The sequence below is a fragment of the Eubalaena glacialis genome, chromosome X (assembly GCF_028564815.1).
Source record: "Eubalaena glacialis isolate mEubGla1 chromosome X, mEubGla1.1.hap2.+ XY, whole genome shotgun sequence".
In the NCBI taxonomy this organism is placed as follows: Eukaryota; Metazoa; Chordata; class Mammalia; order Artiodactyla; family Balaenidae; genus Eubalaena; species Eubalaena glacialis.
In genome coordinates this window covers 48980100-48997391 of record NC_083736.1, presented here as the reverse complement: position 1 = coordinate 48997391, position 17292 = coordinate 48980100, and the positions used below count along the sequence as shown (strand labels likewise).

General features: G+C 46.7%; 1 protein-coding gene across 1 annotated transcript in view; it reads left to right on the top strand.

The window, feature by feature from the left end:
* Positions 1–17292, top strand: part of ITIH6 (inter-alpha-trypsin inhibitor heavy chain family member 6) — a 41565-nt gene that overhangs the window by 9845 nt on the left and 14428 nt on the right. Inside the window, 8 exon segments of the mRNA XM_061179183.1 lie at positions 410–579; positions 5575–5691; positions 11740–11911; positions 12641–12834; positions 12836–13590; positions 13592–14034; positions 14037–14681; positions 16917–17009. Coding sequence (XP_061035166.1) covers positions 410–579; positions 5575–5691; positions 11740–11911; positions 12641–12834; positions 12836–13590; positions 13592–14034; positions 14037–14681; positions 16917–17009 — 2589 coding nt within the window.

Below are 17292 nucleotides of genomic sequence, written 5' to 3'. Positions count from 1 at the left end.
CTGTGTATCTGTCTCTCTCCACAACACACACGACACGGTCTCTCCGGGAGGAGATCCAGGCTCCTGGGGACGTGACACTCCTCCAGAGACTGGGCTCCCGGGATGGATGGCAAATGAGCCAGGATGAAGTTGTGAGTGAGGGCCAGGCTGCCAGAGCCTGGGAGCTGAGTGGGGGCTGGGTCTGTCAGGCTGGGCTCGTGGAAGAGGCAGAGTAGGGGGAGCTGGTTGTAGGATTGGGAGAGGAATGTAGCATTTGGGCAGGTGGAGGGGCATTGCAGGCAAAAGGAGCAGCAGGTGGTGCAGGGCTTACTTCTCACCCTCCCCAGATATTGCCTCTTTTGATGTCCCTTTACCTGACTTTCTGCCTGGCGAGCTCTCCATCCCACCTACCCCCTCCCCACCCATGCAGGTGAGGCTGACTCGCCCCCATCCACCAGGATTGAGAGGGGAGAGACCAGTGTCCGAATTACCTTCTGCGCGACACTGCAAGACCAGTCTGCCTTCTCCAGTTCAGGCATCAGGGCCGACTTCGTGGTCCAGTATGATGTAGTCATGGAGGACATCGTTGGAGACGTGCAGGTGAGAGGGCCAGGAGAATGGAAAGAGCGTGGGCTCTGGAGTCAGACAGGCCTGGGAAACAAGGCGCTGGCCTCCACAAGGTGCGCGTTTGTTTCTCCCTAGGGATCAGTGAGGACTAGTGAACCCGGACAGGACGGTGTGTAGCGACACATGACTTCACACCTGGTGAAGCACATATGTCCCCCAAAGAGTTGGAGACCCGGAACTGTATAAACTGAATCAAGATCCAGGTGAATACATTCCTAACTGAAGCAAGTCATAGCCCACTCTTAACCAGACCTTTTGGAAAGGCAACCATTGGCCAGTGATTAGTCTCTCCCACTTTCTGCAGCTCTGATACTCTCATGTTCTCTTGGGCTTTCTGGATGTCTCTAAGTTTTAAAAATTCTTTTTGCCTCACTTGAGCCATTTGCCTAAACAGGGAGCCCTTAAATTCTGAGCTCACACACTCACGAAGAACGTGCAGAGGTCCCACGCTCTACCAGAGGGTTAGAGGCTGATCCGGGACCCTTGGCTTGACAACAACAATTGCATGGCAGCCTGAGATGTCTGGTCCCAGCCTGCTTCTCCCACCACACCTCTCACTGCCTCCAGCACACAAACCATCCTCCAGCTGCCCCACACCATGCCACACCACACACCAATGTCCCAAATCACCTGAACCTGCCAGTCATCTGTGCCTGATTATGTGCTCATACTATCTGCCGCCCTGGGAATGTCTTCTCCCTCCTTTCTCCACTGGTGAGTGTCCTCCTCATCCCTGAAAACCTTGCTTCAGTGCCACCTCCATGATGACCCCACCCCACGTACAATTCCTCTCTCTGCTCTGGGCTAGTATAGTGCTTTGGTTACACCTCTCCTCATTCATTCATATGTGGACGCATCTCCATCAAGCAGGAAACTGCTCTAGCCCAGTCCTGCCCTCAGTGACTCTGGGAAGTCAGGAATGAGTTGGACACAGCCGTAATCTCCCTTTGGAAATGTCCCATCCTGAGGTAACCCAATACATAGAGCCAGAGCAGTCATAAAAGGTTCTAAGGGCTGTGTATAAATCTGTAATGGGTTACGTATGGATACCACTGAGGAGGGCTTCACGAGAGCCTTCCTGAACGAGTTGGCCTTTAAGTTAGCATAGGAAAACTGAATAGACTTTACCTCCACCTGGACCGATAGGATGAAGGGGAGGGCATGCAGAGAGAGGGGAGTAGCATATGCAGAGGCACAGAGGTATAACAGAGGCCTGATGTGTAAGGGGAATAGAAGGAATTCACCCTCTCAGAATAGGAGCTGAGGGTATCATGCCAGTAGGTGGCAGCAGGGCCTTAACCTGGTGTTCTGGGGTGTGTGTGTGTGTGTGTGTGTGTGCGCACGCACGCACGTGTGAACTGAGGCATTTGTCTGCTTGTTCATTCTTTACCTCTCCCACCATTGCCTGGAGTAAAGATACAGATAGAACAGATGGAACTAGGCATTAAATAGTACGACTGATACTCCCATCCACTGTGTGCTATGATTCCTGCATCCCCCAACCAAGAACCCCTCAATTCACCTCCCATTTTACATGAGTATGCCTGCCTTTCAAAGCCCAACACATTCACTCCATGGGCACCTAATCCGGTATGCCCACTGCTGGCTGATGTCAGGAACCCTGAAGTGAATCACACACAGATCTTATTCACTGTCTCCAGGTGAAACAGAGAGACACGAGAATGACGCAAGATGAGAAGTGCTTTGTCAATGACAACATAAATATGATGGAAGCCATCATGAGGGGTGAGGAGGTCAGGGAGCCTGACCTGGGTCTTAAAGAATTCAAAGAAGTGTACCAAGTTGGGAAGGGGGCTCTCAGAAGGCAAAGGCAGTCTAGTAAACTGAGGGCTGCATGATACAGAGAATGGAGGCTGGAAATATCCAGGGGTGTGTAGGGAACTACAAGTAGATTGGAGTTCCTGGAGTGTTGATTTGAGGCCCAAGAAATGCTAAGAGGTGAGATTGAAGGCCATGAGTGCTGCAGGGGCTTGATAAGGAACATAAAATTTATGTTGAACATGCCCAGGGAGCCCTGAGAGGGAATGACGCTATGAGGTTTGTGTTTTGAAAGACCGGACCGTGCAGCTGCTGCAACGATGCATGGATGGGAGGGGCCCCAGGAGAAGCAGGGAAACCCGAGGGAAAGGAGCCCTAAATTTGGGCTTCGTTAGTTTGGGATGGCAAGGAGGGGTGGACCTGAGACATATCCAGCAGATCAAACCAGCATGAATTTGTGGCTGGTTGGGTGTGAGGAGTGAGGGACACAGGAGGATTCAGGGGTGACACTCAGGTTTGTATCTGGAGTGACCATGTGCATGATGGTGCCTCTAAATGACAAAGACACGCAAGGGTGAGACGGGAGGAAGGTAATGAATTTGTTGTTTGAGCAGCATACATTGGAGGCTTCAGCCATCCAAGGGAACAGGTCCAATGGTGAGTGGGTATTAAGTTGTGGAGGGGGAAGAGTGAAGAGCATTGGACTGGGGAAAGAGTTGTGGGGTCAGCAGTGGAGATTCAGGGGTTGAATCCAAGAGAGCTAGGGAGGTGACCCAGGCCAAATGTATAGAGCCGGAAGAGCAGATCCAGGACGGCAGTTGCTAAGGTAGAGCTTCCCAGTCTAGGAGCTATTGATCTCCACAGCCCTTGGGGTATCTGGCCCCACGAGCTGCCATCAGCCTATTCAGGGCTCTAAATCCCCACCACTTCCCTCCATTGTGCTACACAAACGTAGTCATTTTCTTTGCATGCCATGACAGACAAATATTAGGCAACACTGTTTAAGGGACAGGGGGGGAAATGCAGCTGAAGAAAGAGACTGAATCCGATGGGCCTGAGAGCTGGTAGGAGAATAAGGAGCGTTCATCATCTCTGAATCCCAGAGGAAAAGATTCTCCTGAGGACCAGAAGTGATTGTCAATTGTGAAATATATCAGGGAGGTGCAGTCTGATGAGAACTGAAACACACCCACTGAGTTTTCCAACCAACTGGTCGTTGCTACCTTTGGTGAGAGATGGATCAGCGGTGGGGCTGGGAGCCAGTCTGCAGTGGGCAGAGGAGTAAACCGGAGGTGAGAAGAGCATTACAGCTGTCGAGTTCATTACCTTGGCATGCTACCGGGAAGAAAGGAGCTGATTTGAAGTTTGGGTGGGATCGGGATGAATGGAGGTTGTCTTAGTGGATGGAAAAGACACCAACATTTTTTTTAAATTAATTAATTAATTTATTTATTTCTGGCTGTGCTGGGTCCTCGCCTCTGTGCCAGGGCCCTCTCCAGTTGTGGCGAGCAGGGGACACTCTTCATCGCGGTGCGCGGGCCTCTCACTATCGTGGCCTCTCTTATTGCGGAGCACAGGCTCCAGACGCGCAGGCTCAGTAGTTGTGGCACACGGGCCCAGTTGCTCCGCGGCATGTGGGATCCTCCCAGACCAGGGCCCGAACCCATGTCCCCTGCATTGTCAGTCAGACTCTCAACCACTGCGCCACCAGGGAAGCCCTAACATTTTTAAACTCTAAAGAAGACCCAGTCGGGTGCATGGGCTGGGTTGGAGAGTAGGAGTCTGGCTGGTGGAGGAGGTACTGGAGGCTGGGCATGCATGGGGTCAGGGAAGGATTGTTTTGTCTTTCAGTAGAGGGAGGAGGCATATAGGTGTGTGGACCCTGTGCAAGGGTGGGGTGGGCAGTCCAAGGGACATGGCCTGGTGCCCTTAATTTTTTCATGAGGAGGGAGGGGAGGCATTTCCTGAGAATGGGGTGGCATGACAGCTGAAGGGAGTGTGAGAGGTTGGTGACCTGGGTCATGCCTCTGGTTTATATAATAGGATGTGAGGTGTGGGGCCACTGGTGAGCCTGGGACCATGGAGAGGTAAGAATGTGATTTTCCCAGAAGCTCTCACCTACCCAGGTATGGGAAGAACACAGAAGGACAGCTGGACTCTGCCTGTAGCTTGGGCAGTTGCAGGATGGTTGACCCAGGGCTTGGGGAACTGCTGTAGAGTGCCAGGAAAAAGTGCAGACAAAGCCTACGCTTGTGCTTGTGAATTAATTCAAAGGCTGGGGTGGAGGGGAAGAGCAAGATGTCCTCCCATCTCCTTCCTGCTCTCCACCACCCCCCTCACGCCCTCCAAGACGGGAGGAGATAGTGTGTCCAGCTTTGTGACCAGAGAATGCCTGAAGGGCTGAGAGGAGAATAAGCTGGTTATCCCAGGACAGAACTTGCTTCAGGCTCCTGGGCAGCACAGACCCTCAGCAAGCCTATACTTCCTTAGGCTGAGCTGCCACTGGTCCTGGGGGCCCTCCCAGCTTCCCCCTCCCCTTCCCTCAACTGTCCCAGGCCCCAGGCTCCGCAGAAGGAGAGATGGAGTGGGGGAAGGGGGTCAGCAGCCAATCATATCCCCGATAGCCCAAGGCATCTGCACCTGGTCTAACCAATCCCCTCTGAACAAATAGCTCACTCAGCCTCTGCTCCCTCCTCCCCTCCCTGCTCTGCCCAGCAACAGCAGAAAGGAGGTTTAAGGAGGAGAGGGAGGCCCTGCAAACTCCCAGCCCCTGGCAGCAATGGAGCCGGGCCTCAGGCTCACTCTATAGAGGGAGGTTAAAACAACACTCTCAGTTCCTGGAGCCCAGGCAAAACGTCCCTAGGGGCCCTCAAGACTATGCAAGCCCAGCTCTCACAGACAGGAACTCACATATTACAGAGATCCTGATCCCTGGAGCCTTGGGCCACAAGCCAGTCTCATTTTCTCCACAGCTCAGGGGCAGGCCCTGGGCTGGCAGCCTGACCAGCAGAGATACACTTCTGGTGGAGGAGATGGACATTGAGCAAACAATCCCACAAATGCCTATTTAATAGCAACAGTGATAAGGCCTAGGAAGGAAAAGAGCAGGGTTTTATGCAGCAAAATAAGAGGGGACTTGATTTAGACTGGCTTTCACAGTTTTTGTTGATTCTGCTTCTTTTTTTCCAGATTTGCGATGGCTATTTTGTTCATTACTTTGCATCCGGAAGCCTTCCACCTGTTGAGAAAAACGTGGTGCTTGTTATTGACGCGAGCGGCTCCATGTTTGGTACCAAAATGAAGCAGGTAACAAGGACCCTGGGGATCGTTCATAGCTCTTGATTTAGAAAGCTCAGAAAGCAGAGAGTGCTGGTACAGTGGTTCCCTGAGACAAGACACCCTGCCATCCCATCACCTTTGGACCTTATAGGCCTAGGCCTACCTTAGAGTCTTGGTACCTTACATATCAGGAGCCACGTAGACATGGAGCCACAGAATCCTAAGAACACTGAAACATAGGACTATGGGGCCTGAACCCATCAAGAGCCTCAACCACAAACCTCCAGGTCTCATAACGGCCCAGAGTCATAGAGACTTTGGGCTAGAGTACTCTGGCATCATAAAGCCTGAGTCAAAAACATTAAAACTGTAGTCATTTTAGATTCAGAACTGTCAAGGGGCCACAGCTTTGTTTTGTTTGGTTTTGTTTGACTATATAGTCAGAAGAATACAGTGCACTGGCCTTATAGTGCTTAGAAGCCATAGAGTCCTGGGTCCATCTAGGCTTCAGTCTAGATGTACCCCACCTACAAGAGCACCCTTGAAACAGAATCCTGGAGCCATAGGCCAAAGAGATTTTGACTTTAGAGCCTGAATCCATAAAGTTCTGGAAGCAGCGTTTCAAACCATAGTACTCCAGGGTTGTAGAAATATACAGTTCTAGTGTCTTGGGACAGTGTAACCTTTTTACCTTTACATTTTGAACCACAGAGTCCATGGGACCTAAGGCTATCTGACTTGTGTTTTATGAGAATATAACCAAACTGGGGGAAGGGAAGTATTGAAAACTGTCTCCTCTAGCCTTTAATGTATGGGAAGGGATATACCCAACTCCAAACCTTTTTAGTCTTTCCATTTCATCTAAGGCAGGAAAAAAGCTGAAAGAAGTTATGATGAGCATATTCCAGGGGCTAGGTGCCCTATAAGACTGAGACCTAATCCTAGAACTATAGAATGTTTCTCCTCCCCCCATGCATGACCACCATATCAGCTGGGTTCCTGTGTAAAAGCAGGAGGTTACAGTTGAAAGAACTGGAAGCCTGTACTCTATTTATGAAAGAGTCTCTAGGGAAACCCAAGACAACATAGGAAACAAAAACAAGGACTCTAGAAACAATTTTAGCCTCTGACACCCGCAAATGCAGCAACCAACAAACACAACCTAACTCCTAACAAGATAAACATAAAACCTCACACTAAAGGTCTATTTACCTCAGTTCCTTTTACCTCATACCTCATGTCTGGCTTTCAACAAAAATATACAAAGAGTGCTAAAAGGAAAAACACAATCTGAAGAAATGAATCAAGCATCAGAACCAAACTGATATGGCAGAGTTTGGAAATTATCAGGCCAGGAATTTAAAATAAGGATGACTAATATGCTAAGGGTTCTAATGGGAAAAGTGGGCAACATACAAGAACAGATGGCAAATTTAAGCAGAGATGGATATCCTAAGAAAATTAAAAAGAATACTAGAACTATAAAACACTGTAACAGAAGTGAAAAATGCCTTTGGTGGGCTCATTAGGAGACTGAACATGGCCAAGGAAAGAATCAATGAACTTGAAGATACGACAATAGAAACTTCCCAAACTGAAAAGCAAAGAGAAAAAAGAATGAAAAAAAATATATATGGAATCTAAAAAAAAAAAAAAAAATAGTTCTGAAGAACCTAGGGGAAGGACAGGAATAAAGACTCAGATGTAGAGAATGGACTTGAGGACACAGGGAGGGGGAAGGGTAGGCTGGGACGACGTGAGAGAGTGGCATGGACTTATATATACTACCAAATGTAAAATAGATAGCTAGTGGGAAGCAGCCACATAGCACAGGGAGATCAGCTCAGTGCTTTGTGACCACCTAGAGGGGTGGGATAGGGAGGGTGGGAGGGAGACGCAAGAGGGAGGGGATATATGTATACGTATAGCTGATTCACTTTGTTGTAGAGCAGAAACTAACACATCATTGTAAAGCAATTATACTCCAATGAAGATGTTAAAAAAAAACAAAAACAAAATATCCAAGAACTGTGTACATGTGCAAAAGTGTAACATGTGTAATGGGAATACCATAAGGAAAAGAAAGAGAGAAAGTAACAGAATAAATATTTGGAGGAATAACAGATACAAATTTTCCAAAACAAATTACATCCATCAAACCACAGGTCCAGAAAGCTCAGAGAACACTAAGCAGGATAAATACCAAAAAATGTGCATGTAGGCATATCCTATTCGACCTGCAGAAAATTAAAGACAAAGAGAAAATCCTGTAAAAGCCCACAGAAAATAATATCTTACTTATAGAGGAACAAGAATAAGAATTACATTGAATTTCTCTTGAGAAACCATGCAAGGAAAAGGAGAGTGTAGTGAAATATTCAAAGTGTTGAAGGAAAAAACCACTCACTTTGAATTCTGTATGCAGCAAAACTGTCCTTCCAAAGTGAAAAATAAAGACTTTATCAGCCAAACAAATATTGAGAGAATTGTCACCTGTAGACCTGTCTTGCACAGCTAAATGTTAAAAGAAGTTCTCCATAGAGAATGAAAATGGGATAGCTCAGATACTTGGATCTACATAAAGAAATGAAGATTGTTAGAGAAAGAATAAATAGAAGTAAAATAATATATTTTATTTTTTAACTAATTGATCTAACAGATAATGATTTGTTCAAAATAATAATAGCAACAATGTATTCAGTGAATATAGTTTACTGATAAGTGAAATTAATGACAGCAATGTTATAAAGGACAAGATAGAGGAATTGGACTACTCTGTCACAAGGTATTTGAACTATTCATGAAGCTGTATAGTGTTATTTGAATGTGGACTGGAATTAGTTGTAAAGGCATGTTGCAAACTCTAGGGCAACCACTAAGAAATTTTCTTAACATAATGGATATGCTAAGAGACAAGAGACAATGGGACCATATAAAACACTCGACTGAAACCAGAGAAGGCAGGAAAAGAGTAGGAGACAAAGGAAAAAAAAGGGAAACAAAGAGAAAACAGTTTAAAATATAGCAAGTGTTAATCTAATTATATCAGTAATCACTTTAATGATGACTTGTCTAAATACACCAATTAAAAGGCAGAAGCTTCCATATAATATGTTTATGTATAGCTGATTCACTTTGTTATAGAGCAGAAACTGACACACCATTTTAAAGCAATTATACTCCAATAAAGATGTTAAAAAAAAAAAAAACAGTACGGCCGACTTAAAAATTGCTTCAAAATTTAAAAGGCTAGGGGCTTCCCTGGTGGCGCAGTGGTTGAGAATCTGCCTGCCAGTGCAGGGCACACGGGTTCGAGCCCTGGTCTGGGAAGATCCCACATGCTGCGGAGCAACTGGGCCCGTGAGCCACAATTACTGAGCCTGCGCGTCTGGAGCCTGTGCTCCGCAACAAGAGAGGCCGCGATGGTGAGAGGCCCGCGCACCGCGAGGAAGAGTGGCCCCCACTTGCCGCAACTAGAGAAAGCCCTCGCACAGAAACGAAGACCCAACACAGTCATAAATAAATAAATAAAAATTAAAAAAAATTTAAAAGGCTAGATCTCATGTTAAGTGTTCTTACCATAACAAAATTTTAAAAATTAAAAAAAAAAAGACGGAAGCTGTCAGTGTCAATTAAAACAAAACAAAAACAAAAACCAACTGTATTTTCTACAAGAAGCCCATTTTAAATATAAAGACACAGATAGATAAAAGTAATGGGATGCAAAGAACATATACCATGCTAACACTAATCAAAAGAAAGCTGGAACAGCTATATTAATTTCAGACCAAGTACACTTCAGAGCAAGTAAATTTTCAGGGATTAAAAGTGCATTATATTATGGTAAAAGGGTCGATTCTCCAAGAAGACATAATAATCCTTAATGTGTATGCACCTCACATTAGAGTGCCAAAATACATGAGGCAAAAATTGATAGAACTGCAAGGATAAATGGACAAATCCACTATTATAGTTGGAGACTTCAACTTCCCTATATCAGCAATGGACATATCCAGCAGGCAGAAAATCCATAAGGACATTGTTGAACTGAACAGCACCATCATTTAATTGAATCTAACTGACACCTACACAACATTTCATCCAACAACAGCACAATGCACATTTGCCCCAAGCTCACGTGGAATATTTGCCAAGATAGACTACACTGTGGGCCATAAAACACACCTTAACAAATTTAAAATAATATAAATCATACAAAGTATGCTCTCAGACTAAATGGAATAAAACTAGAAATCAGCAACAGAAAGATAGCTGGAAAATCTCAAAGTAATAGGAGATTAAACAACATACTTTTAAAAACGTAATCTGTTCCTGGATAACAGGAGATTCTCAGGGAAGGCCATCCTTTATGTGTCAGCCCTCTCAATGGAAGCAGGAATATGGTGCTCAGCTCCTTTTTTTTTTTTTTAATATTTATTTATTTATTTATTTATTTATTTGTCTGCTCCGGGTCTTAGTTGCAGCATGTGTAATCTTCATTGTGGCGTGCGGGATCTTTTTAGTTGCAGCATGTGGGATCTTTTTTTTTTTAAGTTGCAGCATGCAGGATCTTCATTGCCACATGAGAACTCTTAGTTGTGGCATGTGGGATCTAGTTCCCTGACCAGGGATTGAACCGGGGCCCCCTGCATTGGCAGTGCGGAGTCTTAGCCACTGGACCACCAGGGAAGTCCCTGGTGCTCAGCTCCTGATCCCAGAATGTGTGACCTATCCCCTGAGTTCATCTTGTGGCAGGAAAGTTTCTGATCCACTTAAAAGCATTCAAGGCATCTTCTATCAGTTTAAGATGTAGAGAAAGGCAAGCCACAAATGTCCTTCCTGTGGTTTCTAGAATCCACACCTCTATAAAAGGTTGAAGGTGTATATTATGCTTAAAATCACTGGATTTACCACCTCCAAAATACAGATTTGAGTCCCTGGTCCATCAATGACTAGGTGTGTGACCTTGAGCTAGCCACTCCACTCTCTGAGCCTTAATGTCATCTCTTGTAAAATGAGGATAATATTAGTACCTTATTCATTGTGTTGCTGTGAAGATGAAATGAGCTGATGCATCTAAAGTACAGTGCCAGGAGCATAGCAAGTATCCTATAAATGGTACCCTAATACTAGAGCCTACATATTGTATTCCCTGAGCGTAGCCCTATGCTAAATATTGTCATGGAGAAGGGAGCCAAGAGGAAGTAGCAATCTAAGCCCTGTTCTCAGAGGACTCAAGATCTGTATGGAGAATGAAAATATTCCACGTAAGATAGTCAGCAAATAATGTGGGACAGGGAATATCTGGGTGCGAAGGGCATGGATCAGACTAGGCAATCAAGGAAGGGCTGCCCAGAGAAAGAGCAACTGAAGGAACTATGAAGATATGAATAAGTAAAGGACAAAGTTGTGGAGACGAAATGGAATCTAGGTTATCTGGAGGCTGGTGAGAAGACCAGCCTGGAAGAAACAGAAATTGAGGTAGAAGAACAGATTAGAGAGAACAGAGAACCAAAGCATGCAAAGTCATTGAAAGGTAGCTATAAATACCTGGAATCGTAAAGCTCTTAAACTTTAGGGCCCTCGAATCATTGAATCCTTGATCATGGGTTCAGAAACCATAGAACACATGAATCCTAGCTCTCTGAAGGCATAGAACTTGAACCTTCAAGACCACCACTGTCCAGTAGAACTTTTTTGATGATGGAAATGTTCTAAACAGTGTCCAGTACAGTAGCTACTGGCCACATGAGGTTCTTGAACCCTTGAAATGTGGCTACTGCAAATGAAGAAACAGAATTTTAACTTTTTCTTTAATTTTAACTAACTTACATTTACATTTAAATAACTACATGTGGCTAGCAGTTACCATTGGACAGTACAGTTCTAGGCTTTGAGCCATTAGAGCCTATAGAGCATTTTGACCTAAGAATCCTAGACTTAAAGTGCTGGAGTTAGAGAACATTAAAACCATACAACACTTAGACCTCAGTACCTTGTATAGAAAGAGCCTTTCAGTCTTGAACAAGACCTCAAGTCTTGGTCCATCTCCTTCACATCATCTATATCCCACAGACTAAAAAGGCCATGAGTGTGATCCTTGGTAACCTGCCGGCCAGCGACTACTTCAACATCATCTCCTTTTCTGACACAGTTAGTGTCTGGAAAGCCAGAGGCTCCATCCAGGCCACCATCCAGAATGTCCACAGTGCCAAGGACTACCTGGGACACATGGAAGCTGCTGGTTGTGTTAGACCTACCCACCCAAATTGGCAGGCTGTGGTGACATGGGAAATTCTTGAAACCCTCCCTTCATGCACCCATCCACTTCACCTCTCATAATGTCTGAAATATCACTGTTACATTTTACACAAATATGTCCCTTTGTCCTTCTGTGTTTCTTTGCCTAGTGGAAAGAGCACAGCTAAATATCCATGTATTTTAGGACACATTCCTCTTTGGGGCTGAATTTCCTCCTCTTTAAAGCACATACTCAAAAGAATTTGCTGAAACTTTTGTTTTATTTTGTATCAATAATCTAGATATTTATTTCTAAGTATTTGAGCAAGCTGCTGCCCTGATTTTGGCTTCTGATCAATCCTCTCTCAGACGATTACTGAAGTCTCCCCCACCCACCACCTCCTGACAACTCAGCCCTTTTTTCCCCTGTAGCATGGAGGTGGAGATGCTATCCTTGGGGATCTGCCAATCTGACTAGAGAATGAGACATCCCCCCAGGAAACAGTCAGAGCAGTCTGAGACAGGGAGTGATAAAAACCAAGGACATGTGGGCCCCACTGTCAGATCTCAGGGAGCCTGTGTGGGGGTGGGGATTTGGGAAGGATAAGCAGCGGAAACAGTGTGAGCAAAGATAAGGAGATATGACTGAGCCTGGGAGGTTGGTGAGGTACCCAGTGTGTCCAATGGGGGTAGAAGTTACTAGAAAAAATGGTCTCACAGTCTGCTCTCCAATTAGGGACTGACATCAATGCAGCTCTGCTGGCAGCTGCTTCAGTGCTGAACCATAGCAACCAGGAGCCTGGGAGGGGCCCCAGTGTGGGGAAGATCACTCTCATTATCTTCCTGACAGATGGGGAGCCCACGGCTGGAGTGACGACTCCCAGTGTGATCCTCTCCAACATCCGTCAGGCACTGGACAACAGAGTGTCCCAAGGTCAGCTTGGCCTTTGGGGATGATGCTGACTTCCCACTGCCGCGTCGCTTGTCCCTGGAGAACCAAGGAGCAGCCTGGCGCATATATGAGGACACCAACACAGCCCTACAGCTGGAGGGCCTCTATGAAGAGATCTCCATGCCTCTGCTGGTAGATGTGCATCTGGACTACCTGGGTGGCTTGATTGGTGCCTCCCCTTGGCCCTTTTTCCCCAACTACTTTGGTGGTTCAGAGCTGGTGGTGGCAGGCCAAGTGCAACCAGGCGAGCAGGAACTGGACATCTACCTGGCAACCCGTGGCCCCAGGGGTCAGCTTCTCGTGGTCCGCCACAGTGAGGTGGCCACCAACAACAGCCAGAAGGTCTTTGGTTGCCCAGGGGAGCCAGCCCCCAACGTAGCCCACTTCATATGCTGCCTCTGGGCCGACATCACCTTTGGAGAACTGCTGGAGGCACACTTCCAAGCTCACGATGCCAGCACTCACCACCTGCTGGCTGCCAAAGTCCTCAACCTGTCCTTTGAATAAGATTTTGTCACACCTCTGACTTCACTGGTCATGGTGCAGCCCAAAGAAGCCACTGAAGAAGTCAGGAAACAGACTTCCACCGCAGATGGACTAGGCACCATCATGCCCTCATCCACCAGCAGTCATGGCCTAAGGACAGGCACAGCCCAGCCAGCCGTGGTTCCCAAGGTTTCTCCCAAATCAAGGCTTGTGAAACCAAAGTTCTACTTATCCTCAACTACTCCTGCCCAGTTCCAAGGAGTTGGAGCCACTGGGTCAGAGCCCTAGTACCCCATCCACCCTCGCACACCCAAAGCCCCAAATTCCAGCACAACAGGATTCTGGCATCTTGGCCCAGCCAACATTTAGGATACCACCTGCTGCCATTGTGCCCTCAAATTCTGGTGGCCTATTGCTTCTGAAGCCCAGCACGCCATTACATCAGAATTCTGGTACCCTATTACCCATGAATTCCAAGACACAAGTCCCACCTCTGAACCCTAGCGCCCCAGCCCAGCCCAAAGCTGGCTCTATGAAACATGTTACTCTGCTGCATTCCAAACCTGGTTCTCCATCACAACCTAAACTAGATGCCCCATCACACCCCCAACCTGGGGTACTTACATCACAGTCACCCAAAAGCCTGTCACAACCCAGGGCTGGAGTCTCCACACATCAGGTTGTCAAATACCCATAAGGGTTCCTGCTCCTAAGACCCCAAACAACCTGCCGTACCCTAGACCTGGGATCCTCTTATCCAAGACCCCTAAAATCCCATCACCTCTTAAACCTAGTGCCCCACCTCACCAAACTCCCCTAAGCTTATCACTTTCCAAACTTAAAACAATAATCCCCAATAAACCCAAAATCTCATTACCCCCCAAGCCTGACAAACTCAGGTCCTCACCTCCTCAGAGCCTTAGCATACTTCCGAGCACTGTCTCAAGTCCTACAAGTCCCAGCAGTTCCATGACAATTTCTGTCCTTGGAGAACCCCTCCCTACTCTCTTTCACCCCACCCTGCCCTCTCTGCTGCCCCCTGGAAGGCTCTGGCATCAGCATGACCTGTTGCTGGAGCCCCAATGCACCAGGAAAATTCTGGGACCATCTGTGTCAGGAGTCCCGATGATGGGCCTACCCAACAGCTCCAGGCCTATGCCAGAAGGCAACCCCCCAAACCTGCCAGTCTTACTGCCTTCTAGCACCCTCCCTGAGGCGGTCAGCCTGCTCCTTATCCCTGAGGAGCTACAGCTGCTGTCTGAGTTAATGGAGGAGTCCAAATTTGTGGAGTCCTTGAACCCACCGGCTTTCTATACCTTCCTCACTCCTGACAAAGATGGTGAGTGCCATGGGCAAGAGGTCAAACCACAAGGGGGGGCAGTATGAATAGAGAGAACCAGGAACTAGAAGTATACAAAGCTTGTGCAGATTCTTGTGATTCAAGCTGCTTGCTTGCTTACTTTGAGACTTTGAACCAGCTACTTAACTTCTCTGGGCCTCAGCACATAGGCACAGAATTAGAGGCCCTGGGAGAGAAGGGATGTTAAGACTGAGGAATGCACAGAAATGAACTGGCCAAGCTATGGCTTTGACATTTGCTTTGTTGGACAAGAGAATTGCTCATGCTTCCCAAGCAGAGCAGGGATGTGGGGTTATAAATTGGAGCATCACTGGGCAAGTCAGCTCTGATTGGTTCTTTTGTGCTCTATGAACAGCCCTGCTTAATGAAAGGGATATAAAAATTGGGGAAGACGATGACAGTTGTCTTTAAATTTCCCAAAGACTGTGAAGTAATAACAGTTTACATTTTTTAGCTCTTCCTATGTGCAGGTACTGCTCTACATATTGTACTTGTAGTCCTCATTTAATCCTCACCAAAAAACTCTTAATATCTGCATTTTACTCATGGGGAAACTGAAGCACAGAGAAGTGAAGTAACTTGTTCCACATCACATAGCTAGTAAGAGATTTGAACCTACATAATCTGGTCCCATGCTGAATGTGATTCACCACTTCACAATTCGCCTTCCTGAGAGGAGTGACATTTCCTGGGGTGACCTTGTAGGGTAGGATTAGAACCAGTTGGTGGTGGCAATAAGTCATAGAGATAGAAATTTGGGCATGACATCCTTGACATACCCCTCTCCTTCACCACCCTCCCTCCCAATATCCCATCCATCTTCAATTCCTGACACTGTTATCTTTAATATGTTTGTCAAATGCACCCACTTCTCACTACCCCAACTGTCACTATCCTAGGGCAGACTACCATTGTGCCTCACCAACCAAACTGTTCCAGCCTCCTCACTGGTTTTCTTGCTTCCTCTCTTGAGATATTCTCTTGGCCATTCTCCCCCAGCAGCCAAAGGGATCATTTTTTGTTTTTTTATAAATTTATTTATTTTATTTTATTTTTATTTTTGGCTGTGTTGGGTCTTCGTTGCTGCACGCGGGCTCCCTCTAGCTGCAGCGAGCGGGGGCCACTCCTCATTGCGGTGCATGGGCTTCTCATTGCGGTGGCCTCTCTTGTTGTGGAGCACGAGTTCTAGGTGTATGGGCTTCAATAGTTGTGGCATGCAGGCTCAGTAGTTGTGGCTCGCAGGCTCTAGAGCACAGGCTCAGTAGTTGTGGCACACGGGTTTAGCTGCTCTGTGGCATGTGGGATCCTCCCAGACCAGGGCTCAAACCCGTGTCCCCTGCATTGGCAGGCAGATTCCTAACCACTGCGCCACCAGGGAAGCCAAAAGCAATCGTTTAAAAACATAGATCACTTCATGTCCCTTCCCTACTTAACTCCTCTCAAAGGTTTCCTATCATACCTAGAATAAAGTCCAAAGTCCTCTTTATGAGCTTCAAGGCCCTGCATGATCTGCCCTCTATCCCATACCTCTCTGACCTCACCTTCTCCCACTCACCCTCTGAACTCAAGCCCCAATGGCCTCCTGTTCCTCCAATGGGCCTTACCCCCATCCCTGCCTCCACTCAGGGACCTCTTCCAAGCTGTTCCCCCTGCTTGAAAATTGCTCTGACCTGCCTTGCCCTGCTCCCTACCTACCACCCTCATCTCTTACATTGCCACTCAAACTCCAGCTCATGCCTTAAATCTCAGGTCAAATGTCCTTCTCACCCCTTCCTACTGCGCCAGACTACGTCAAGGATCTGCAACTCCCTCCATCAATCTGTTCTTTTTTATTATAGCATTTGTCACCATTGGTAATTATAATTTCATTCATGCCTGCCTTCCCAACCAAAATATGAGCTTCACCAGGTCAGAAATCATGACTGACTTTTTCACCACCATATCCCTGATGCTTGAATGGTGCCTGAATGAATAAATAAATGATCACATGAATGCATGCATAAATGCTATAAGGAAGAATTTTGAACATAACTGAGCTTGAAAGACTAAGGTACTATGGAGAACATAAGGTCTCAGTCTTGGCAATGTGCAGGTCAGATTGGGAAGCCAATGAAGACTCTCCTGGTCAGAAGGAGAGTCTCCCCTTTGGTGGGCCGAGGACATCTTTGCCCTCCGAGTGTGAAGGATTTCTCTTATTTCTTTTACACTTGGCAGAAAATCCACATTGGGACAGCAATTCTGAGGAGATCCTGGGAGGAGCTGGAGACAGCATGGAATCTCAGGGAAGTTCTGCAGGGCTAGCAAAAGGTGAACAAAGAGCTCCCCTGACAAAGATCCCTGAGCTTTCATTTCCATTCAGTTAGAATTTTCACAGGCATTGTGTGAGCCCAGAGGAGGGACAATGTATTAATTTTCCATTGCTGCATAATAAATTGCCACAAACTTAGTAGCTTAAAACACTCCCATTAATTATCTCACAGTTCTATGGGCCAGAAGTCTAGGCAAGAGTTAGTTAGGTTCTCTGCTCAGGATTTCATAAGACTAAAATCAGGGTGTCTATCAGACTGAGTTCTCATCGTCTTCCACATTC